Source organism: Halichoerus grypus, chromosome 9, assembly GCF_964656455.1.
Source record: "Halichoerus grypus chromosome 9, mHalGry1.hap1.1, whole genome shotgun sequence".
Taxonomy (NCBI): Eukaryota; Metazoa; Chordata; class Mammalia; order Carnivora; family Phocidae; genus Halichoerus; species Halichoerus grypus.
This window is the reverse complement of record NC_135720.1, coordinates 53,078,439-53,103,403: the sequence shown is the minus strand read 5'-3', so window position 1 is coordinate 53,103,403 and position 24,965 is coordinate 53,078,439. Positions and strand designations below refer to the sequence as shown.

At 45.1% G+C, this 24,965-nt stretch overlaps 1 protein-coding gene across 2 annotated transcripts in view; it reads right to left on the bottom strand.

Moving 5' to 3' along the window:
- Positions 1–5,527: 5,527 nt before the first annotated feature.
- PDSS2 (decaprenyl diphosphate synthase subunit 2) overlaps positions 5,528–24,965 on the bottom strand; it is a 267,579-nt gene continuing 248,141 nt past the window's right edge. The window contains exons 8-9 of one of the 2 annotated variants that reach the window (XM_078054921.1): positions 6,550–6,622; positions 5,528–6,060 (exon numbers count right to left, since the gene is read on the bottom strand). In XM_078054921.1, the coding sequence (XP_077911047.1) occupies positions 6,584–6,622 (39 nt within the window). In that variant the 3' untranslated portion in view covers positions 5,528–6,060; positions 6,550–6,583. The remainder of the gene's footprint in view (positions 6,061–6,549; positions 6,623–24,965) is intronic. The other variant, XM_078054920.1, reaches the window with a different exon arrangement.

The window sequence follows — 24,965 nt, the reverse complement described above, 5'->3', positions numbered from 1 at the left end:
GGTTAAGTGTCTGCCTTCGACTCAGGTCATGATCCCAGGGTCCTGGGATCGAGTCCCGCATGGGGCTCCCTGCTCAGCGGGGAGTCTGCTTCTCCCTCTCCCACTCCCCCTGCTTGTGTTCCCTCTCTCGCTGTGTCTCTCTCTGTCAAATAAATAAAATCTTTAAAAAATAAATAAATAAATAAATAAATAAATAAACAAACCAGTCGTTCGTAAAAGGTCTGATCATTCAGTGACTAACATGCCACGCATTAACTACCACTCCCAGTGAAATAGCACGTCTCCCGTTTGACACACAGAAGTCCTGACACCAGCATGGAGCACTCTTAGCATGGCACGTGGGGGTCAGGTGTGGCAGCTAGTTCCAGAAACCACCAGAGCTGGAAGCTGAAATAATGTTGCAAGAAGTACTGAAGTATCAGAAGGGGGACAAGAACAACTGTCCAATCTGGAGGGGGAAAGAAACAGCAAGAGCAAAGCGATGCTCACAAAGCACATAAAATACCCCATTTGGGGGGCATGTGTGTTGTGACTTTAAATTTTATTTTAAAAAAATTAACTGATTTACTCTCTGGGGGGAGGGGTGCACAGTTCCATGAAAGAACACATGTATACATCCCTGTAACCACCATCAAGGGGGAGGATGCAGAAAAGTTCCATCTACCAGAAGATTAATTCTACAAATAATTCCCCCAAACGTACTTTAGCCAATAAGGGGCACAATGAGTAATAACGGTAGCAACCATAATTCACCACCTGTCATCACGACTAGGTGCCAGGAAAAAAATGCTACACCCCAACCTCCCATACACTAACACCAAGTTATTTTTGCTGGTTGGCTAGCAACCTTCACGTGTTTCTACATTATACAATTTTTAGGTATTTAAAAGACACATCCCCAGGGCGCCTGGGTGGCTCAGTTGGTTAAGCGACTGCCTTCGGCTCAGGTCATGATCCTGGAGTCCCTGGATCGGGTCCCGCATCGGGCTCCCTGCTCGGCAGGGAGTCTGCTTCTCCCTCTGACCCTACCCCCTCTCATGTGCTCTCTCTCATTCTCTCTCTCAAATAAATAATAAATAAAATCTTTAAAAAAAAAAAAGAGTTGTTTTAAAAAAAAAATAAATAAAAAAAAATAAAAGACACATCCCCAGATTTTTCATCATGGTGTCAATTCAATTCATAAAAGCTTCTTGTTTCCTTCCTCACTGCTTCAGGGGCTTTTTAGTCAGCTCTAAAAAGTGGCAGGTGGGACATTCTGCAGGAGATTAAATTTTCACCTAAGCAAATCTGTCAGGGTTGATTCTAATTTTTCTCTTCCTAATTATTATACATTCTGCAATTCCTCTGCTCATGTAAAGGATGTTTAGGAACCTAGACCAAAAGGGATAGTATTAATAAATGTGGCAATGTGGTACTCTTTAAGAGGTTACTGGGATGATTACCTTGTCTACTAGGTCCTAACTGGTCTCTCTTCGCTGGAACTACTGCTATGTGTGTGGTGGAGGAAGGGAAGGACATAAAACTTTTCTGTTAAATTACTTCATCAAAGGGATGGGTGTCTCCAGTAAAACCCATATTCAGTGGTGGAGCTTTTATGTGAGAGATATTAAAAGCTCTGGTTTTATTCGTGAATTTAATTTCAAGGGCCACACATACACCGGCGAGCCCACTAGTGGGAACAGGCTGCACTAACCCCACCTTTCTTCTGAAATCCAAGAGGCCCTCCATTCATTTAGCCAATATTTATTGAGCACCTACTAAGTTATCAGACACTAGGTTAGTGGCTGGAGATCTAAAACTGTGAAGATACAAGAAATGCACAAATGTCCGTAGCGAGGGTGAGAGAAGCTGAGGGTCCTGTGCAGCTACTGATAGGAAACCATGAACTAGGGACGGATGATGAAACAGAACAAAAGCCGACGGGCTGGGAGTGCGGATTAACAAAAGAATCTTCTCCATCCCTCTCTTACACCCAGCAAGCCAGGGAGCTCACTTCCTTGCCTCAGTTTCCTGCAGCCACAGCTTTCTGGCACGGTAAACATTCAAAAGTCACTTTAATAAGTTGAACATTACCAACTCTGAGGTGCTTATTAGCCCTATCCCGTGCACCCTAGTCGGGTTAGCCTTTGCGTGTACAACTCTCCCAGGCGGGCCACCTGAGCAATCAAACTCTCTCACCCCTGTAAAAACACCTTGTAAAAAACTCTGCCGCGGCACACAAGGCCCTCACAAGCGTTGCAGCACGCTCACCGATAAGGCGAGGGCAAAGTCTGCGTGGGAATTCACGTTTACAATAAAGAGGGAAAGGGGGCGGGCGGTCACGAGGGGCGGCGAGCGCCCTGGGCTCCGGCTCCGCGGCTGGCCGGGAAGGCCTCGCGCCAGGCCGGGTGCACACCCAGGGCGCCGGGCCCGCCTCCAGCTCCCGGGCAGCGGGAACCGCGAGCCGCGCCGTGGACAGCCGGGGAGGGAGCGCTGCGCCCCCTGGCGGCGGGGCCCGTCCCTGTCCGCTCCCGGTGGCCGCCGCCGCCGCCGCCGCCGCCGCCGGCCTGCCTAGCTCCATTTGCAGCCTCCGGAGGCAGCGTCCCTCCGAACGGGGGCTCCTCCGGCCTCCAGCTCCCCACTCGGCATCTCCCTCCAGTCCCCGCCCCCTGCTCCTGCTCTGACACCCCCTTCTACACGCCGAGCCGTGCCCCGCCGCAGCCCGGCCGAGCGCGAGCGCCGAGCCCACCGCGGGCTCCGCCGAGCCTTCCGGCGGCCCCGGCCGCTCCATCGCAGCGCCAGGCGGGGGTGCGGGGCCCGCGCACGGCGCGAGTGGGGCGGGCGACGGCGGCGACGCGGACCGTTCCACTCCGCGTCCCCCCCTCCGCCCCGCGCGGCGCGCGTGCTCCCCGGAACGCCATGGAGCCGCCGCGTTCCGAGCCGGCACAAAGGGGCGCGCGGCACAATGGGCGCGGCGAGCCCGTGGGCGCTGGGCGCCCGCTCCGGCCGCTCGGCCCTGCGCGGGGGTGGGCGCTCCTCCCGGCGGGCGCGCTCAGGGCAGCCCCCCTTCGCGTCCCCTCCCCTGCTCCCGCCCCCACCCCGGCATGGATGTTGCAGCCACTCGCCCGTCCGTCTGCCCCGGAGCCGCCACCGCGCGGCCGGCTTGATCCGCCCCGCACTTACCTGGGACGCGAGTTCTGTACTTTGCAGAGCGGGCCCGCGCCGAGTTTGGGCGCCACGTGGGGGGGTGGGGGGAGCGCGGGGCCGGGGAGTGGGGGCCGCGCGCGGAGGGCCTGGCCGGGGCGGCCCGGGGAGTTGCTGGGGGCGGCGGGAGGGCGCCGTGTATTTTCCCCTCTCTTTGTGTGTGTCCGTGCGCTGCGCTCTCGCGTGACGTGACGGGACTCCGTGTGTCATTTCCGCACAAGGACACAGGAGCCCCCGCTGCAGTGGAACCACAACCCCTCCGCCCCCACCCCTGGCCCGCCCCTCCCCCTCAGCGGGGCACACGCGGGACCGGCGGCGGCGCTCGGGCGTGAACGGCCGCGGCGGGGAGCTGGGGCGCGCACTCCGGGGACCCGGGCGGCCCTGCGCTTTCGTCCAGCGCCGCGCCGCTCCACGTGGGCCCGCGCCGGCGGCGGGGGGCGGCGGCCGCGAAACCCACGGCGCGCCCGGGCAGCGCTGCCTAACAAAGTCCCCTGCACACCGTGTGTTCTCCCCCCACGAGTCATTGCTCTAAAACGTGGTTGCTCAGACCCGAGGAGTTTGACCTGAAAAGCCTCTTTTTCTACTTTTTTTTTTTTTTTCCTCCGCGGGACGGCGACTGTTGCGGGTCGTCTCCTCCCCTCGCGCCCGCGTCTCTCCCCAGTTTTTGGCATCCCGGTCGTGGCCCTGGCCCCCCGGGCGGGTGTTCCCGCGCCGCGATCCGCACAAAGACCTCGGGGCGCGGGGACCCGAGTGGGCCCCCGGGGCCCCGCGAAGCCGGCATGGAGTCTGGCGGGGCGCGGGAGAGCGACCCCGGCGCTGGGAAACGCTGGAAACGCTGGCTCTGGCCACTCCCCCGGCAGGGTGGCCGCCCTCTGTTGTAAGCCTGGGCTGAAAATCAGCCTTCTACTTGTAACGCGAAGTTTTGAGGTTTGAGGCTACAGAGCAAGAGATTCAGAAGTGCGCGCGCTCGCAGACCCACATGCCACAGACAAACCCACGGGGTATCTGCGCCGAGCGCTGAAAATAGAAAAACACGAGTCACCAATTCAATAAAGGCTGATTCTTTCTACTCCTAACTCCCGGACTGTAGATTGCAAGTTGATAAATACGAAACCTACCCCTCGGGTATTTTCTTAAGTCTCAGTGACTTGAAGGGGTGTGGCGTGTGAAGGTCAGGGAAGCCCAATCCAACAGTTAAACCACTTTTGTATTTTAGGCAAACAATGAGAATGTAGATTTTTTTATAAATCCTTTAATTTGCCGGTCGGAGTAAATATAAAAAGAAAAATGCAAATGATCCCATCTGCTGCTCACAGCTGACTGGCTGCAAGAGAGAGCCATGTGGCCCAGCCCTGCGCGGTCAGTGAATAGGTAGAATAGATTTTAAAAGAAGGCATATGCTGGCTCCTTGCTGCCCAGTTGCGGGGAGGGTTTGAATTAACGTAAGAGTTTTGGATTACCGTGTCCTCCTCCGGGCCACTCCAATTGGGAATTTAGTAATTATGCAAGTTCTTTCCCTTCGGGTTTGAAATCAAAAGGCGCACGGTTATCTAAGACCTTTGAGGAACTACGTGGAACATTCTGGAGGCTGCATTTGGATAGCCCATTTTGAGAAGTCAGTACTAATTGCTATGCAAAATTAGCAAGCCTACGGGAGAACCGAGCTCTGCATCCAGGGGGTGCTTTTATAAAAGAATCTATACGTGCTCAGTGTCATTCAAAACAGGATGATGAAAAGAATGGGGCCGAGATAGCAGCCCTTCAAATTCAAAAGACTTGAGACGCCCTATCTACATTTAAAATAGGGCGGAGGGAGGAAGGGAGGAGGACCGCTTGGGGGAGAATGGTTAATTTATACATTCCCAGAAGACAGAATGGAGGCACTTCGATTTCTGCCGGGAACTTGACTTTTACACTTGCACATTAAATAACACGTATGATCCAGTACATCGCTTGACTCACTTAACAGATACAGCAGTTTTAGTCTCACCTTCAATTTAATTTGACAGTTATAATTAGAATTTAAAGAGTATAAGTTGCATTTCATTAGTTCAGTTTTCTAGGATTTCCCGGTAGAAGAGTTAGGAAGAGTTAAGAGTAGCATTTAAGCTCACTTTGCATTTTTAAACCACTTTGCAGAAGTGGTTTAAAAATGTAAAATGACCTTGTTACATTTTTACAAAGGGGATTAGATGAGATATGTGTTGTGAAGATCTGTATCTTCAGCCCTTTCACAGTAACAACCGAGGTATTTAAGGAGAAATTAAATAGTAAAACAATAGAAATAAAAATAATAGAAACCAACATTTCTTTGTTCATATTTGAAACCAAATACAATAATTTTATTAATAAATAGCATCTAAGGCGAGCAGCGTGCTTACCTGACGGCTGCCTTTTTTAAAACATCTTAGAAAATAACAAAGTGACCTTGAGTATTACTGTAAATTACACATCTTAATTTGCATAACTGGATCAATCTACTTAACAAAGTAAGCTGTTCATTCCAAATAAGTTATTAACAGAAATGGAAATCATTGCTATCTAGGAAATGGCCTACCCTCAAATGGTTTTGTATGTTTTTTGTTTTGTTTCATAAGGGAAAATAGTATATGAAGGTGAAAACAACCTCCAAAGCTGCACTGGAATAGCTGTATCTAACTTGTATTTTGGAGGCTTTAAAAAATAATAGCTCTGAAAAAAAAATAATAGGTCTGAAAGTGCAAGTGGATAAAAGTAATGCCTTCTGAAAAAAGATGAATAAACATGGAGTAAGATGGGGAGAGGAATGAGGTATAAAAAACACAATTCCTGCCCAACACAACCCTAAGAAGTCAGTAGGAGTGACGGTTCCTGGTTCATGGGGATGTGTGGAAAGACCTGAAAAAACAAACAAACAAACAAACAAAACAAAGAAAACTGAGTTTTAGATACCTGCATGATTGGAAATTTCTTAGTTAGAAATGCATTTTTCAAGTTTTCAAATTAGAATTGCTGCAATTGATCTAATGAGCTCATTTCCAATCTTACCTGAGTAAAATGCAGCAGGGGGGGAAATTGGCTCCTTGGCCATATAAAGGATTCACATAAAACACTACAGCAACTCAAAAGGAAAATTGCACAGCATTTAATGAAGAATGGGATATATAGAATATAAATATATATAATTGAGAGTGGCAGACAGATAGGCATTAGGTTTCAGATATCTTGTAGCTGCTATTCTAAAGGTTTTTATCATTGCTAAAATATATTTATAGTTGCCAAGACAATATTTAGTAGGGCTTTTTTTTTTTTTCTCAGTAGTTAAGTCTTAAAACAACGCAACAGATTTCAGTGTTACTTGTGAGACATTTCCACTTTATTTCTTGCCTGCTGGATGTATAATTTTGCCAATTCTTCCACTTCAAACATAAGTAGCTGACAGATCCAGATTCCATGAATACTGACAACAGAAAAGTAAGAAGGGAAAAAAAGAAGGGAAGTGGGAACATGTATTAACTTTATTAAATAGAACTTATGGAAAGACACACCTTGAAAAATAACTTGCAAAACTGGCTTTTGTTTGGGAAATTAGGCTCCGGGAGTTAAGTTTAACCCCTTGTGTGCTGGGGGGTGGGAGCGGGGAGACCTACCTTTACCGGAATCCGGAGCCGGTAAACGACCCAATATGGGGGAAAAGATTAAGTTTTGAATGAAAAAGCTGCAGAGAATTTGTGCTGGGCAGTTCTTCTTCTGTGTTGAAGGCCTATTTAATAATTTATAGCAGCTTGAGATTTTAAGTACCCAACACAGCCATTAAGATCTGATTTTAGTTGGATATCTGGCTTGCACAATAGGATTCTGCAAAAAGAAATGTTAGGTAGAGTGAAAATTGCTGCAATCCCACTCTCAATTTCAAGCCCTTGAGAAAACAAATGCCAATCTGAACTATAGCTCATTCTGAGTCCAGAGTGCTGGCTGGAGGCGTAGCAGCCACCAGGGCCCCCACGCCCAGAGGCGCGCCCACGGGCCTGCAGTCAGGAGTCCCCACGCTGATCACACAGCTGCAACTGTCAGGAAGCAGGGAGTACGGGGAGGCTGGTTTCCCAGCCAATCAGTGCCCATTAAAAAAAGAAGAAAAAGAAGACATACTAGTCTAGTAACCGGCCAATTTTTAAGAAATTATTTCATGCTGTGAGTCAAGACTTTTTAAATGAAATGGTATACATACATAGATACACACATTTTGGGGGGGTCTTATTTGACCTAAAATTTTTTCTGTACAATGAAACACCTCATAAAAATGAACTCGAGATCCAGTGGTTCTACTTCTAGGAATCCTTCGAGGGGAAATACTCAACCAAAGCTACATCTACAAGTATGTTCATTGCAGGATCGTTCATGTTAGCAAAAAAATGGGAGGGGTTTTGAAAAATTGTTCAATAAATGACACATGCTAGCATACTACATAGGCTTTAGAAAGAGAAGTACTCTTTTTTATGGGGACAGAAGAATGAATGTCAATGCCACATTATTGAGTAAAAGACAATTAGAGATCTATTTGAAAGAGGACTTGGGCTGTCTCCGTTTTGACCTCAAACTTTTCTAGTTGGGTTCTTTCCAGTTTGTCTCTTGGCTCAGGCGGAAGACCCTGAGGGCAGAGCATCTGCTAATGGGAGCCAAAACTATCCCCTGACCAGTGAGGACTGCCCTGAGCCTACAAGACCCCTCCCAGGATTGACTCCAAGACACTGATCCTTTTGACCTTCACTGCCTACCTGCAGGTACCCGCCCACCTTTGCCCCACATTTTCCTTATATAAACCTGGAAGTAGTTTCAGCCTTTTGGAGATAGTCTTCTAGAGTCTACTCTGTGTTTTTCCCGCTGTTGGCCTCATTTAAATAAATTCCATTCTTGTGCACGGTGCCTGGCTGGCTCAGTCGGAAGAGCATGCAACTCTTGATCTTGGGTCATGAGTTTGAGCCCCAGGTCTGAGTATAGAGATTATTAAAAAAAAAAAAAATTTTTTTAATTCCTTTCTTGGGGCGCCTGGGTGGCTCAGCTGTTAAGCATCTGCCTTCGGCTCAGGTCATGATCCCAGGGTCCTGGGATCGAGCCCTGCATTGGGCTCCCTGCTCAGCAGAAAGCCTGCTTCTCCCTCTCCCACTCCCCCTGCTTGTGTTCCCTCTCTCGCTGCATCTGTCTCTTTCAAATAAATAAAATCTTTAAAAATAAAATAAAATAAAATAAAATAAATAAATAAATAAATTCCTTTCTTGTTCCACCACCATTTGTTTCTCTGCCTTTGGATTTTGTCAGTGGCAGCTGGCTGAGCCTGGTCTGTTTGGGACCCCTGGAGCCAGGTGCTGTCACACCCCTGGGTGCCAGGCAACATACGTAGTATCATCCTGTTTTTGTAAAAAAAAGAAAAACAAATACATATATTTCAGCGTAAGTTAGAAGATGTGGAAAACAGGGAGGCGTGGTTTCCCCTACAGTATAGGATGGGAGCGAGAAAAGGAATGTACTTTTTCACATAATACCTTTGTGTCATGTTGGGTTTTATTTTTTCCCACAATGGGCATCCATTACTTTTGCAGCCCTGTACCCCCTTCCCACAGACGTCACCAGGGCCTACAGAGCAAAAGTCACCCTGGAGTAGGTAAGTCATGCAGAGCTGGTGTGAGAGTCTGGATTTACTCCTGTCACCAGGCTCCCCTTTATCTACATGTTCTTATTAGAAAACAGAGAGAAGAGATGTTAATAATGCTCCAAAAGTTAATATGGCATTTGGCTACAGAATCCATGTCTCCCTTTCCCCAAGCTTCTGAATTGTCAACCCAGTATTTTAGAGAAGTAACTGTGAATATACCTAAGGATTTCCCTAGAATCATGGCACATTAAAGTCTGGGAAATAATAAATGCAGAGTGCTTGATTATACCAAGAAGGAAGCTGAGGCAAAAAGGAAAGGTGGCGGGGCGCCTGGGTGGCTCAGTCGTTAAGCCTCTGCCTTCAGCTCAGGTCATGATCCCAGGGTCCTGGGATTGAGCCCCACATCGGGCTCCCTGCTCAGCGGGGAGCCTGCTTCTCCCTCTCCTGCTCCCCCTGCTTGTGTTCCCATCTCTCGCTGTGTCTCTCTCTGTCAAATAAATAAATAAAAATCTTTAAAAAAAAAAAAAAAAAGGAAAGGTGGCTTGCCCAAGGCACATTGGCTTCTGGAATGTTTTTGGGTTCCTCTTTGTTATTCCTACCAAAGGCCAAACACATTAAAAAAAAAAAAAAAAGTCAGAGGCCACAGAAACGTGAAATATACAACGTTTGTGCTTCACAGAGTATATTTATTCAGAATAGCAGCCCCTGCCGCCAGCCCCATCCTTCAGTTAACTTAGATCTCTTCCTCGAGAGGCTTTGGGTAGTCCAAGTCTGGGCGAGATGCCCCTGCTCTGTACTTCCTCAGTGCCTTTTCTTTCCTGGTCATAGAGGCTGTTAGGAACTCAACTCTGACCTCCCCCTAAATCCATGTGTTGAAGTCCTAACCCCCAATATGCCTGAGAAAGTGACTGTATTTATTTTTTTAATTACTTTTTTAAAATTTTATTTACTTATTTTTGAGAGAGAGAGAGAGCGCGCACACAAGCTGGGGGAGGGCAGAGAGAGAGGCAGACGCCCCACTGAGCAGGGAGCCTGATGCGGAACTGGATCCCAGGACCCTCGATCCCATGATGCTTAACTGACTGAGCCATCCAGGTGCCCCAAGTGACTGTATTTAGAGATAGAATCTCTAAAGAGGTAATTAATGTTAAATGAGGTCATATGGGTGTGCCTCTCAGTCCAATGACTGGTATTCTTTTTTTTTTCATTTAAATTCAATTAATTAACATTATGTATTATTGGTTTCAGAGACAGATGTCAGTGATTCATCAGTCTTATATAACACCCAGTGCTCTTACATCAGTGCCCTCCTAAATGTCCATCGACCAGTTACTCCATCCCCCCACCCCTCTCCCCTCCAGTGACCCTCAGTCTGTTTCCTCTGATTAAGAGTCTCTCGTGTATTCTTAAAAGCAGAGGGAGAGTCACCAGCCATGCACACAGAGAAAAGGCCAACAGGGGACATGAAGAGAAGGTGGCCATCTGCAAGCCAGGGAGAAGGAGCCTCAGGGGAAACCAATGTGCTGGTACCCTGACCTCCGGCATCCAGAATTATGAGAAATAAAGGTCTGTGGTTTAAGCCCCTGAGTCTGTGATGTTTTGTTACGGCAAATTAGCTGACTAATACAGAGACTCTGCTCACAGGAAGCTGTAAGTGCCTTTCTGTAAACTCCTGGAGGGCAAGACCCTGTTCCAATGCTCTGTCTCCGAGTACCTGGCTCTGTGCCTCAGACACAGTCGATTCTCAACAAATATCTGCTGAAAGAATAAATGAATTGCTGTTAGATACCATGTTCCATTCCTCATCCTTTTTTTTTTATAGCTGAAGAAACAAAAGGTCAAACATTAGGACAGAATGGGTCCTAGTCTGTATGAATGGTGCCTGGAAATGTCCCGGTACCCCCTATGCTGTTACAAGGGAAGAGCCCAGGGGCGCCTGGGTGGCTCAGTTGTTAAGCGTCTGCCTTTGGCTCGGGTCATGATCCCAGGGTCCTGGGATCGAGCCCCGCATCGGGCTCCCTGCTCCGCAGGGAAGCCTGCTTCTCCCTCTCCCACTCCCCCTGCTTGTGTTCCTTCTCTCGCTGTGTCTCTCTCTGTCAAATAAATAAATAAAATCTTTAAAAAAAAAAAAAAAAAAAAAAACAAGGGAAGAGCCCAAAGGCAAGTAGCTAATTCATGGTAGAATCTGTGCCACATGCCAGAACCACGCCCCCCTGCCCAATACAGAGCTCCATAAAGTTCACAGTCATAAAGGTCTTCCCATTGTTGTCTTAGTCTGCTCTGGCCGCCATAACAAAATACCCTGCACTCGGGGGCTTAAATAATGGAAATTTATCTTCTCACTTTTCTGGAGGCTGGAAGTCTGAGATCAGAGTGGCAGCACGGTTGGGTTCTGGTGAAAGCTGGCTTCCAGGTTTGCAGATAGCTACCTTCCTGCTGCGTCCTCACCATGGTGAATAGGAAAAGAGCAAACTCGCTGTGTATTTCTTCTTATAAGAGCACTGATCCTGGGGTGCCTGGGTGGCTCAGTGGGTTGAGCGTCTGAACTCTTGGTTTCAGCTCAGGTCATGACCTCAGGGTCGTGAGATTGAGCCCCATGCTGGACTCCACACTCGGCGGGGAGTCTGCTTGGGATTCTCTTTCCCCCTTTGCCACTCCCCCCTACTCTTGCGTGCTTTCCCCCACCCCTCAAATAAATAAATCTTAAAAAAAAAAAAAGAGCACTGATCCTACCATGAGGGCCCCACCCTTATGACCTCATCTAAGCCTCATCACCTCCCAAAGGCCCCATCTTCAAATACCTTTACACTGGGGGTTAGGGCTTCAACATATGGATTTGGGAGGAACATAAACATTCAGTTCATAACAACAGTGTTTTCACATTTTGTCACGCTGTTTGCCTTTGATCACGGATCTGAGAGAGATGGAACAGGTATATCACCTCCCCATACCAATTTATCCCATTTTTGAACAGATGAAAAAAAAAATAATGTCCAGAGAGATGACATGGTTTGTAACTCATTCTTTCATGTAACAAATAGTTACTGCAGACCTAATATGCGCCAGGCTCTCGGTGCGTAACTGACGATTGGCATGACCTGCATTATAGCCTAAGTACTAGCTCTTCTGCTATTTTCCAATGAAGTCTAGTTATTTCCCAATTTAATTGTTCAAAACAGAAATAGTGCTGACTAGAATAGAATTTAATCTTCTCCTTTCAGAAAATCCCATTCTACACTAAGACACATAGGAGTGCTGGAGCCCTCCTTTCCTGCTCACACTGGGCACTTCCGCCTCTTCTGCCTGAGCCTTAGAGGCTTTTAGAGGCCCCTTGTCAATGCCTGGTCTTCCTTCAAAACCTCCTCTGTCGTGTTTGCACCAGCCCCTTCCCCACCAGAGGTAGTAGCTCCCAGGTCTGTGCTCCCGCTTAGACCTTTTTCGCAGACGGCCCTCATCTCAGCCTAACTGGTCTTACTTGGTGGTCCTGTGATTCACATCGTCCATGATACTTTTGGACTGGACTCCACGATGCTTCAGAATGCGTGTCACACCTTCTGCCATCTTCTGCAGTAAGGATCTCAAGGGGTTCTTCCCTGCCGTGACTCAGACACAGGCTCCAGATATGCCAGCTGACTGGACTGGGGGCTAAGCCTCGAAATACGGGTTCAGGGCTGCATGTGGACGATGCCAGACCTTTCTGGGGCTCCCAGACCCGCTCAGGAGGAGGACTCTGAAGTGGATGATGACAAAGCCACACAACTGAATGTTCCCTTTCAAAAAAGTATACGGGGGCGCCTGGGTGGCTCAGTCGGTTGAGTGTCTGACTCTTGGTTTAGGTTCAGGTCGTGATCTCAGGGTCCTGGGATCGAGCCCTGTATTGGGCTCTGGCTCAGCAGTCTGCGGGAGGTTCTCTCCCTCTCCTTCTCCCTCTGCTCCTCTCCCTGCTGGTGCGTGCACTCTCTCTCTCTCTCAAATAAATAAAATCTTTACAAAAAAAATTTTTTTAAAAGATTTTATTTATTTGTCAGAGAGAGAGCAAGAGTGAACAGCACAAGCAGGGGGAATGGCAGAGGGAGAAGCAGGCTCCCCACCGAGCAAGGAGCCCGATGCAGGACTCGATCCCAGGACCCTGGGATCATGACCTGAGCCAAAGGCAGCTGCTTAACCAACTGAGCCACCCAGGCATCCCTAAAATAAATAAAATCTTTAAAAAATAATAATAAAACAATTAAAAGTATACAGGTTGGATGGTGTTTTTCTTTCCTAGGGCTGCCATCACAAAGTGCCACAAACTGGGTGGCTTAGAACATCAGAAACTTATTATCTCACAATTTTGGAGTCAAGAAGACCAAAATCAAGGTGTTGGCCAGGTTGATTCTTTCTGAGGGCTGTGAACGAGCATCTGTTCCAGGCCTCTCTCTGTTTCTGGTAGCCTCAGCTATTCTTTGGCTTGTCGATGGCATTCTCCCTATGTCTTCACATAGTCTTCCCTCTGTACGTGCCTGTCTCTGTGTCCAAATTTCTCCTTTTTATTTTAATTTAGTTTATGAAAGATTTATTTGAGAGAGAGCATGCGGTCATGCATGGGGGGGAAGGGCAGAGGGAGAGAATCTTCAAGCAGACTCCCCACTGAGCACAGAGCTTGATGCGGGGCCAGATCCAATGACCCATGAGATCATGACCTGAGCTAAAACCAAGAGTCGGACACTCAACTGACTGAACCACCCAGGTGCCCCCAAATCTCTCCTTTTTATAAGAATGCCAGTCATAGTGGATTGGAGCCATTCTAATGACCTCACCTCAACTTGATCATCTGCAAAGACCCTATTTCCAAATAACGTCCTGTTCACAGATACTGAGGGTAAGGATTTCAGTGTCTTTTGGGGGATACACTTCAACTCATAAAAGTTGGGGAAAAGAGTAGTATGCTCATCTGGACCCAGTCCTAGCATCCCAGAAGCACAGGGCCCCAGAGGGAATGTTCTGCTGACAAGGTGACTTCCTCTGCTACCAGCACAAATCCAAGGACTCCTGCAAAACCTGTCACTGCAGGAACCTGCCTTCCCTTTTATTTCTAAAGAATGTGCCTAATTTAGGGGCGCCTGGGTGGCTCAGTCGTTGGGCGTCTGCCTTCGGCTCAGGTCATGGTCCCAGGGTCCTGGGATCGAGCCCCGCATCGGGCTCCCTGCTCCGCGGGAAGCCTGCTTCTCCCTCTCCCACTCCCCCTGCTTGTGTTCCCTCTCTCGCTGTGTCTTTCTCTGTCAAATAAATAAATAAATAATCTTTAAAAAAAAGAAAAAAAGAATGTGCCTAATTTAATTTTGCTGCTCCTTGAGGATTTGGCCATTGCATTCATACTTCCATCCCTCAGCCCGATTGTTGTCCGGCAAATAGCAAGTGGTAATAAATACTGTGGCGCTTGCTAGCTGTGGAGTGCTGAGCTTATACAGTCAGACAGACCTGGATTTGAATCCCGACCCCAACGTGTGTCCAGTGTGAGATTTTAGAAGCTTGCTCAAACTTTTTGGCTTCCGTTTCCCTATTTACAGCATGGGGCAACCCCACCCTCCAGGTGGTTATAAACAAGGCGGTTAGGTGTAGCACTGCTCTAGTGGTTGGCGGAAGGTTAGCCCAATAAAGGAGAGCTGTTATTTTTACTGGTCATAAATGAGGTAAGCGGACTGTTGAGATAACTAACCCAGGCACATAACAGTTGGGGTTTTGAAAAACACATTTCTAGTTTAGCAGCAAAAACACCAAGGTTCATATGCCGAACCTGAATGCTGTCTGGAAGACACCCATAGAACCCCATTTTATTTTATTTTATTTTATTTTATTTTATTATTATTTTTTAAAGATTCTATTTATTTGACACAGAGAGAGAGAGCACAAGAGGGGGAGCAGCAGAGGGAGAGGGAGAAGCAGGCTTCCCGCCCAGCAGGGAGCCCGATGCGGGGCTCGATCCCAGGACCCTGGGACCATGACCTGAGCCGAAGGCAGACGCTTAACCGACTGAGCCACCGGGCGCCCCCCCAGAGCCCCATTTTAAGTCAAAACTCCATGCAGAAAGGGAGAGATGCCACCGTATGATTCTAAAACAGGTGATGGTTCCCAAACCACAATTCTAATGTTGATTCTCTTTCCGCCATCCACAAGGAAAAGAACACTGCGTCCTGCTGTCTTTCTCCAGGACATGTTCTGGAAGCCTCTATCACGTGAGCACACTGGTGCCGCTGGAGCTCTGAGCTAAACAACCAAGCCAGTGAGATAATAAAGGTATTCCATGAGATCTGAGTTCATACATTTGTGTGTGTGAAATAACTATGTTTATAATTTACTTTCTATGTTAAGCCCCATTGTTTTGGAGTCTTCCCCACCCTCAGCGGACTTCCAAGGGCCTCTGACCTCCAGGCATTTGCCCACGTCGGTTCTGGATAAGCCACCCATCGTCCTGCTCACTATGCCCTGCAGGCCGCGGCTCTGCCAAGCCTGACCGGGGACATGATCATCTCTTTGCAAGGCTGCCTGGGACAGGGAGACTTGATGCAAATGCCTACAGGAAGCAGCACGGAGAGTTCAGGCGGGAAGCTGGTGGATTGCCTCTTCAACACATAAGAACATCTTCACTTCTACAAAAAAATGCACTAGCTCCCCTCTTTCTTTCAGTGTGAACCATCTTTAGTCTATCTTTTGTTTCTCCACTTAACGGAAAAAATCTTGGGTAAAGAGGAGCATCCTCTATTGTCTGGAAAACAGCAGTGAAAGTGTTAGGATGAGTAACTCTTGGTGTCAGTGCAGGGAAAAGGCAGGGACGGGCGGGGACTCTGGCGAACTAGAGGGTTCAGTCCTTATCCAAGGCAGACAGCCATTTGGTGCCATTATAGACTGAATCCAGTACGGCCAAATCCGCCAATTACTTTAGAGAAACCCAAACCTGGAATTTTACATGAAATTGCCCAGATTTTTAATATGAATGACTGAAATTCACACAGCCAAACAAAGTCAGATCTAGCCCACAGCCTCTAGTTTGTGCCATGGCTCACATCTGTGTCTTCTCGAAGGGCAGGCCTGCCTCCCAGCCAGGTTGCCAGGAAGCTCCCATGCCAGCCCTGCTCCTCCTCACCACCCTGTCCGGGATCCTCCTGCGTCTGCCCAAGACATTTTGCCTATGGCTCAAATCATCTCCTTGCTGGGGCTTTACGCTTTTAGAAACAAAAGCTTGAGGGCGATTTCAGCTTTCTGTTCCATCTCATGCCTTCACCAAGACAATAAACCCAGATGGGAATTTCTGCTTGGAGGCAGGGAAGAGAAAGGGAGAAATAACAGGAGAATAAAAATATAGATTAATATCTCAAAAATATTATCTTGCTGAACATATTTGAGTTGAGGTTATCTATAAGGCAGTTTCAGAATTTCTCTGTGGCTTCTAAGGAAGCACTAGGAAAATCTTTTAGGAAGGAAATCCCCATTCAGGCAATTAATCAGATTCCAGTTTTCAAGTAAAATATAAGTATCTAACACAGTGTCTTCTTAATAATTTATTATAATGTAACATTTACTTTTATTAGTATAGTACCTTGTTTTCCTGATTCTGCCAGAGGCAATTTCTGAATTCAATAATAAGGTTTTTGAAAAATATGTAATAACTTGAAGGTTTAGCCATCGAGTTAATAGTAAACACACGATACTAGTTATTAGGGAGCCGTCACTGGTTTAAAGGACTAACATTATTACTGAGCCATTACTGGTTTAAAAGACTAAAGCAATACAACCCTTGTGCTCCGGGAAGATGATAAATTTGGGAGCAGAAAGTTCAGACTCAAATCACCTTTGTTTCATCATTTTCTTTGGTGGTGGGAGAGAGATGCTGGTCTCACTGTGATACTGATTTGAGTGGTCAGGAGCGGGGCAAGAATATTAGAAATACACCAGATGAAAATCCTTCAAATAAACAACCTTATTACCCTCCTGACCTATACAATCAGCATGGAGCAAAGAGGAGTAATTGCCCTTTGGAACTCGCATGTGTGAATTTGAGGGAAAAGGGACCAGAGGAGTCCAATAATCTACATTACCTGCTTCCCTCGGAGTATCTTACATTAGAAATTAGAGAGGTTTGAGGTTACTTTTCTTCAATAAAATTACAAACAGTTTTTTAAAAGGAAAGTATTAGCATCAGTAGAAATAAATGACCTATGTACAGTGCAAGGGAGAAACTCATACCCAGTTTGGGGACAGAGAGGGCACTTACGTTATGATTCTCTAAGACTCACACATTTGGTATTTCCTGAATTCTCTTTCTGGAGATACTGAAGTTTTCAAATGGTTATCTATAATAAAATATGTTACCTCCAAGCTGCTATCCAATGATTTAATAACATTTAAATGTTAAAAAATGAAGACACACAAAAGATACAGCTTCTGTACCCACGCAAATTCTTTGTAAGATTTTTTTTTTAATATTTTATTTATTTATTTGACAGAGAGAGAGCAAGAGAGGGAACCCAAGCAGGGGGAACGGGAGAGGGAGAAGCAGGCTTCCCGCCGAGCAGGGAGCCCGATGCGGGGCTCAATCCCAGGACCCTGGGATCACGACCTGAGCCGAAGGCAGACGCTTAACGACTGAGCCACCCAGGCGAGCAATCCCAGCTCTGAGTGAGTAAACTTTGTACTTGGGGGAGACTGCATTTATTCAGCCTTGACATTGGGTAAGTAAGTAAATTATTTCAGTGCCAAAGGGATCTCTAGTCTAGGCTAAAGTAAGTGAATGTGTTTTCCCAATGGCTACCTTCCCAGAGAATTTTTGCAGGGACAGAATTTGGCTGAAATCACTTGTAGAGAGAGGTGGGGGAGGCCATTTAGTACCTAAATTAGGGTTGTGCACGCATGCAGTTGGCAGGAGAGGGTGAGAACTCTCTGGAAGACAGCCTGACTGATTTTAATGTGACAAAAACTTTCAAATTAAACAAATATTTATTGAACACCTACAACTGCAAAGCTTTGAGCCCTTTTGGGAATTAAAAAATGGATACGTCAAGTCCCTGTCCTCACGGAGATTTCAGTCTACCCAAGGAATCAACCGCTAACCCTGAGAACTGTAATATTGTAATATAAAGCAGAAGGCGGCACCAGAGGGAGACCCAGCGTTAAGGATGAGTGAGGAGCTGGCTCAGGAAGGTTCCGTGAAGGACGGGGCTGTCCTGAGAGGCTACAGGAAGGCTGAGCGGGATTCTGACCCACACAGGCTGGGTGAAGGGCATTCTGAGCAGAGAATACCGTGGGCAGCAGCTGAGTAGGAAACTGCAGGCCATATTTGGAAAACTATAAATAGCCTTTTTGAGTAAAAACCAGAGAGCCAGTGAAGTTAGAGGCCAGGCAGAAGTAACAGGTAAGGTCAGAACAGTAGGTAGTGGGCAGATGAAGGCCTGTGCTGGTGTGTGCCACAAATCTTCCTTGGTGCTCGACAATTTCATTGAAGACGGACGTGACCTCTGGCAGCCACAAGCCAAGACGAGCCTGATCTCAAACAGCGAACTCTGCCGCTCTCAACGGTGCCGGGCTCTCAGACGGCCTATCTCCGACTCGGTTTAGTGACCCAGCCCTAACTCACAAGTGGAGGGGCGCCAGGAAGAGTGATGAGGACAGAAACAGAAATATAACCAATAACTGACCACTACCCCCTTTACAGGCTTGCCCCTCCATGCAGATGCTGAGAAGCCCAGTTTGTGTGTTCAGGGGGCACGCCTGTAAGACTGGAGTAGGGCCACGTGTTTATATGAGGAAGGAAAAGCTACCCCCCCAAACCGAGAAATTCAACAAAGAAATAACCAAACTAAGAAGTTCTGAGCCTGTTCGGTAACAAGAGATCATCCACAAAAGGCAACTGTAAATTTAAGTTTTCATAGCATTCATATAATAGGGTTAATATTCTCCAGATGAAAATTTCCCCCTTTGCATGTCTTCCTTTTATTTTCCTGCTTGAATTTCAATTAGTCTCAACTAAATAAAGGCTTTTTATAGCCAACCAGAAACACTTGCAGTAATCAAAGGCTTTAAAATAAAAAAATATAGTGCTACTATGTTGTGTGCATTCAGGGGATCCTTCATAAGCACAGTAAAACCCCATAATAATGCACTCATCAAAAATATAATTTTAGATATAATGCAGAATTGGCAACTGGCTTCCATTCTGGGCCTAGCCCCTGTTTGAGAACAGTACAGGGATAAGAGTCAGGGGTAGGGGTTAAAGTTCTATGCTAGGGGTGGGGATAGGGATCTTGGGGTGGAGACCAAGGTCATGAAGGTGAAGGAAAGGCATGTAAACTTGTTTCAGAAAAAGAGATAGGTGAAGAGTGAGTCTCTGGTCTCCGTATTCTCCAAGGTAAATCTCGGAATCTGGCCAACTAACTGGGACATTTCTGGAATCACTGATGCTTTCCTGCTGCCTCTGGACTCAGAATTGTCCCAACAATATTTAAATTGGAGCCAACCACCACCACCAGGTGGCACCAAATTACAGCTTTGTCTGGCCGAATTTAGATATGGCAGTTGGACTCCCAGAATTCCTCACCAGCTAGCTCCACACTGGTTGTTTTGTTGTTAACCTCACAAAAAACTGTGACCTTACATTTCACATTACTGAATTCTTTGGCTCTCACCCAATTACAGTAGGGTTTTACTGAATTAATTTATGATAACCAATAATCAAGGCAAGTACTCTCAGTAGACTACAGACCAAAGGAGACTAAATTAGACATTGTGCTGATTGTTTTATACACATTAGCTGATTTAGTTCCTTCAGCAATCTATGTGGTTTAGGTTGAATAAGAGGAAACTACCACTTCTATGGGCCAAAAATTGTCAACCATGGACATCTTCACATAGTTTAATCTGCAAGTTATTATTGAACTATTCCTTGGGTGCTGGGTTCTATATCTACCTCATAGCTTTAGCTTACTAACTGAATTATTCAAAAATTTCAATATACTTATTTTATGTGCTTGATTTATCAATTTCTGAAAGATGTGGCTAAAATCTTTTAATTATAACTTGATTTATCCATTTCTACCAGAAATTTTTTAAAGATGTTTCTTTGTATATTTTGATGTTGTATTGTTAGGTGCATACATGTTTTTGATGGTTAGAGCTTCTTGCTCTATTCCTTTAATCAGCATATAATGTCTTTCTTTGTCCCTTATATTTTTTTGCTCTATATTCTGTGTTGTCAGCTATTAAGATTCTTCCCCTTTTTTCTTTTGGTTCATAATTTTTTTCCATCTTTTATTTTTAAACTTTTTGTGTCTTTTAAGTTTCTCTTTTAGACAACTTATTATTGGATCTTACTTTTTAACCCAATCAGAGTGGGGTTTTTTTTTTAAGATTTATTTTTTTATTTGAGAGAGAAGGAGAAAGAGAGAGCATGCAAGCACAAGTTGGGGAGGGGAAAAGGGCAGAGGGAGAGGGAGAAAGAATCCCCAAGCAGACTCCCTGCTGAGTGTGGAGCCTTACATGGGGCTCAATCCCAGGACCCTGAGATCACAGCCTGAGCCAAAATCAAGAGCTGCAGGCCTAACTGACTGAGCCACCCAGGCGCCCCCAGAGTCTGGTTTTTAATTAGTCAATCTAATATTTAAAAAATTTTTAATTCTAGCATAGTTAACATACAGTGTTTGGTCAATTTAATTAATGTATATTTATTATAATTCATTCCAATATAAGTACTTATTTCTGCCATTTTATTCTACATTTTTCATTTACTACACATCTTATACTTCTTTTCCCCTTTCTGTATTTTTTTTTTTTTTAGACGGGGGGGAGAGGCAGAGAGAGGGCGAGAGAGAGAAAATCTTAAGCAGCCTCCATGCCCAGCACAGAGTCCAATATGGGGCTTGATCTCACAACCCTGAGATCATGACCTGAGCTGAAATTAAGGGTTGGATGCTTAACCGACTGAGCCACCCAGGCGTCCCCCTTTCTGTATTTTTTAAAATCAAGGTATAAATAACTTCAGTATTACTAGTTTCAGGTGTATAACATAATGATTAGATTTTTCTTTTTAAAGATTTTAGTTTTAAGTAACCTCTACAGTCAACGTGGGGCTTGCACTCACAACCCTGAGGTCAAGAGTTGCATGCTCGGGGCACCTGGGTGGCTCAGTCGTTAAGCATCTGCCTTGGGCTCAGGTCATGATCGCAGGGTCCTGGGATCGAGACCCACATCGGGCTCCTTGCTCAGCGGCGAGTCTGCTTCTCCCTCTCACTCCCCCTGCTTGTGTTCCTCTCTCGCTATGTCTCTCTCTGTCAAATAAATAAATAAAATCTTAAAAAAAAAAAAAAAAAAAGAGTTGCATCCTCTTCCAACTGAGCCAGCTGGGTGCCCTGTGATTACCTTGAACAATGTTGGGGTTAGGAGCACTACCCACCACAGTTGAAAATCCACGTATAACTTTTGACTCCCCAAAACTTAACTATTAATAGCCTACTGTTGACTGGAAGCCTTACTGAAGAACATAAACAATTGCGTAACACATCTTTTGTATGTATTATATACTGTATTCTTTTTTTTTTTTTTTAAGATTTTATTTATTTGACAGAGAGAGACACAGCGAGAGAGGGAACACAAGCAGGGCGAGTGGGAGAGGGAGAAGCAGGCTTCCCGCCGATGTGGGGCTCGATCCCAGGACCCTTGGATCATGACCTGAGCCGAAGGTAGAGCTTAACGACTGAGCCACCCAGGCGCCCCTATATACTGTATTCTTACAATAAAGTAAGCTAGAGAAAAGAAAATCATAATGAAAATACATTACCAGGACTGTATTTTTGGGGAAAATTTGCATATAAATGGACCCACACGGTTCAAAGCTGCATTGTTCAAGGGACAACTGTATTACGAGATGATCACCACAGTAAGTTTAGTTAACATCCTTTACCACACATAGCTACAGAGTTTTTTTTTCTTGTGATGAGAACTTCTAAGCTTTACTCTTTTAGCAATTTCCAAATATGCAATACAATATTATTCACCATAGTTACCATGCTGTACATTACATCCCTATGACATATTTGTTTTATAACTGGAGGTTTATACATTTTGACCCTCTTCACCCATCCTCCACCTGCCGCCCCACCCACCACCCCTCACCCTCCCCCCAGCAAACAGCAATCTATTTCCTGTATCTAAGAGTTCAGGTTTTTTGTTTGTTTGTTTTTAAGATTCCACACATGAGAGAGGTCATGCAGTATTTGTTTTTCTCCATAGATTTTTATTTTTCTGGCTTAAATGTTGAGCATTTCAATCTGCCTGGAATCTGGCTTACTTCAAAGCTCGTGTTCTCTTTGTTGCACCACAGCAAGAATTAGAATATCAATGGAACCTTAGAAATTTGTCATCTACCCCCACTGGATCCCAAACTGGAATGTACGTGAGAATTACTTGGAAGCCTTTGAGAACTGTTATTCCTGCAGCTCACCTTCAGAGATTCTGGCTCAGTGCATCCGGGGAAAGCCCTGACACTAACACAAGCCCCTAATGTTGATGCCGGTGGTTCACATCCCACATTGTGGGAATATTGGTACCATCTAGCCCCGTCACTTCCCAAATGATAAGCTTGATGCTTATCTTTGTACTTTAAGTATTGCTTTTTAAAGATACACCCCAGGGGGAAGGGGAAGATGCACCCCTGGAAAAGAAGACTGTTTGGGAAAACACAAATTTGGAGACAAAACAGAAAGAAGAGCCTCTGTCACACAGTCAGTTTCTTGGTCTGAACAGCCACGGTTGCAGGTCATCAAAGTGATGGGTCCAATTATGTTAAAATGTCCATTACAAGCTCGGGGTACTTTCATTTTGCACTCTTTAATTTTCATTTTTCTGATTAATTCAATACAACTTCTAAGCAATACAAAAATGTAAAAATGTAGTATTAGATCATTTTCTACTTCCTGTACTCAGTTTTATAAGCTGACGTTAAACATAATAGAGCAAGCAACTATATGTAATTGTAGAAATTACTGCTAGGAATTTGCATATGAAATACACACCTTTTACTGCCTCTAGTTGGCATTGTTAACTAGGTTATAAATAGTACAGCTGACACACTGCAAACAGAAAGCGCTTTTTGATGGGCACATGCTATGAATGGAAGAAGTGTTCAAACACAATGTTTAAGTTGGAAAGCTTTCATTAGAACTAGCCAAGGGGGAAAATGGTTTATTTCCTAATCATAGTCTTGCTTAAGAATCCAATCATATAGAAAGATTTATGGTAAAGCTTTCTAAAAACAGATATTTATGCTACTATTTGGGTAAACAAGTGTTACATCCAGTCTATAAACATATTTTAATAGCGTTGATGGGCACTTTTAAGAAAATTGAGCTGTTCCCTTTGGATTAAGTAATCTCTTAGTGTGTATATATGGAGAGGCAAAGGAAGTAATAGGACTAAGATACAAGATTGGAGAGTGCATTTATACCACTCTTGAAGATAAAGCTCATAATAGGGCATTTTGCTGAAATCATCTACTAGAATTTGAAATTCTAAAAACTATTTGAAAAGCTTTAACTATTGAGACAGAACAAAAAGATGCCATTCATTTTGACTGACCATAAAAACGAAATTAATAGGACAGTATTTTTGCTGATGTTTTATATTCCTTAAGGATAAAAACTCAACAGTTACTCTGAGGGCTGTTTCAATCCTTACAAAGTGTAGGTAGAAGACTAGTGATGACTTTTGTAAATGATAAATCTAACATTTGCAGACATTATATTTTTATGGACTGTAATAATTTGGTTTTTCAAAAGTTTTGTTTTGTTATGGCTGTAACATTCTGTATTGTATTCTGTATGACACAGAATTTTGATGTTAACTACTCATCCAGATGACAGGAAAGGTGAGGGGGCTAGGGACAAAATTTTCTTCCTACACATTTGTTTTTAGGCATCTATATTTGCCTTAGTGCCTTGATACCATGGTGATAGCTTAGCAACAGCTAGATACAAATTAGTCTGTCATGCCAGCTTCTGATCATAAAAAGTTGGTAGGTAGAGTACTGGGAAGAAAAATATAAATGTTTAGGTGTTTAATAGTTCAGTCAAAAAGAGCTTTGTTCTCTCTACTACACGTTCTTGTCTATCTCTTCATTATATATATAAAGAGATGAGAATCTTAAAAAAAAAAAATCCCATACAAACCCCAGTGTTACAACTGATAAGGCAAAATTTAAACCTTCCTTTTTTTTTTTTTTAAATAGAGGGGTCACAGTCCCTCTTTCCTTCTCTCTCTTCTTAAGTTTTATTTATTTTTAAAGATTTTATTTATTTACTTGAGAGAGCAATAGATCGGGAGCACAGAGAGAGAGAGGGAGAGGCAGACTCCCTGCTGATCAGGGAGTCCGATGTGGGGCTTGATGCCAGGACCCTGGGATTATGACCTGAGCCTAAGGCAGATGCTTAACCAACTGAGCCACCTAGGTGACCCCTCTTTAAAAAAAAAAAAAAGATTTTATTTATTCATTTTACAGAGAGAGGGAGAACACGAGAGAACACAAGCATGAGGAGCAGCAGAGGGAGAGGGAGAAGCAGGTTTCCCACTGAGCAGGGAGCCCTGGGGTTCAGCTCAATCCCAGGACCCTGGGATCATGACGTGAGCTGAAGTCAGATGCTCAACCAACTAAGCCACCCAGCTGCCCCTAAACCCTTCTTAAATAGGGAACAAAAGAACATATTTCAGCCTTTCTTAAATAGGAACTAATGACGACAGTAGTGTATGTAAAGTGTTTTGCAAAGACATCTCAAAAGGATTTTTTCATACTAACAGACATCCAATTTCTTTCTGTTGATGGCTATTAGGAGGACAAAGCTACATAAAATATAAGTACCTGGGGGCCAGAAGACTTGGATGACCCGATAGATACTGCCATTTTAATTAATTAATTAATTTATTAATTAATTTATTTTTTATTTTTAAAAAATATTTTCTTTATTTGAGAGACAGCACAAGTGGGGTAAGGAGCAGAGGGAGAAGCAGACTCTTCACTGGGCAGGGAGCCCAATGCGGGGCTTGATCTGGGCCCGGGATCATGACCTGAGCTGAAGGCAGATACTTAACTGACTGAGCCACCCAGGTGCCCTGATACTGCCATTTTTAAAGTCAA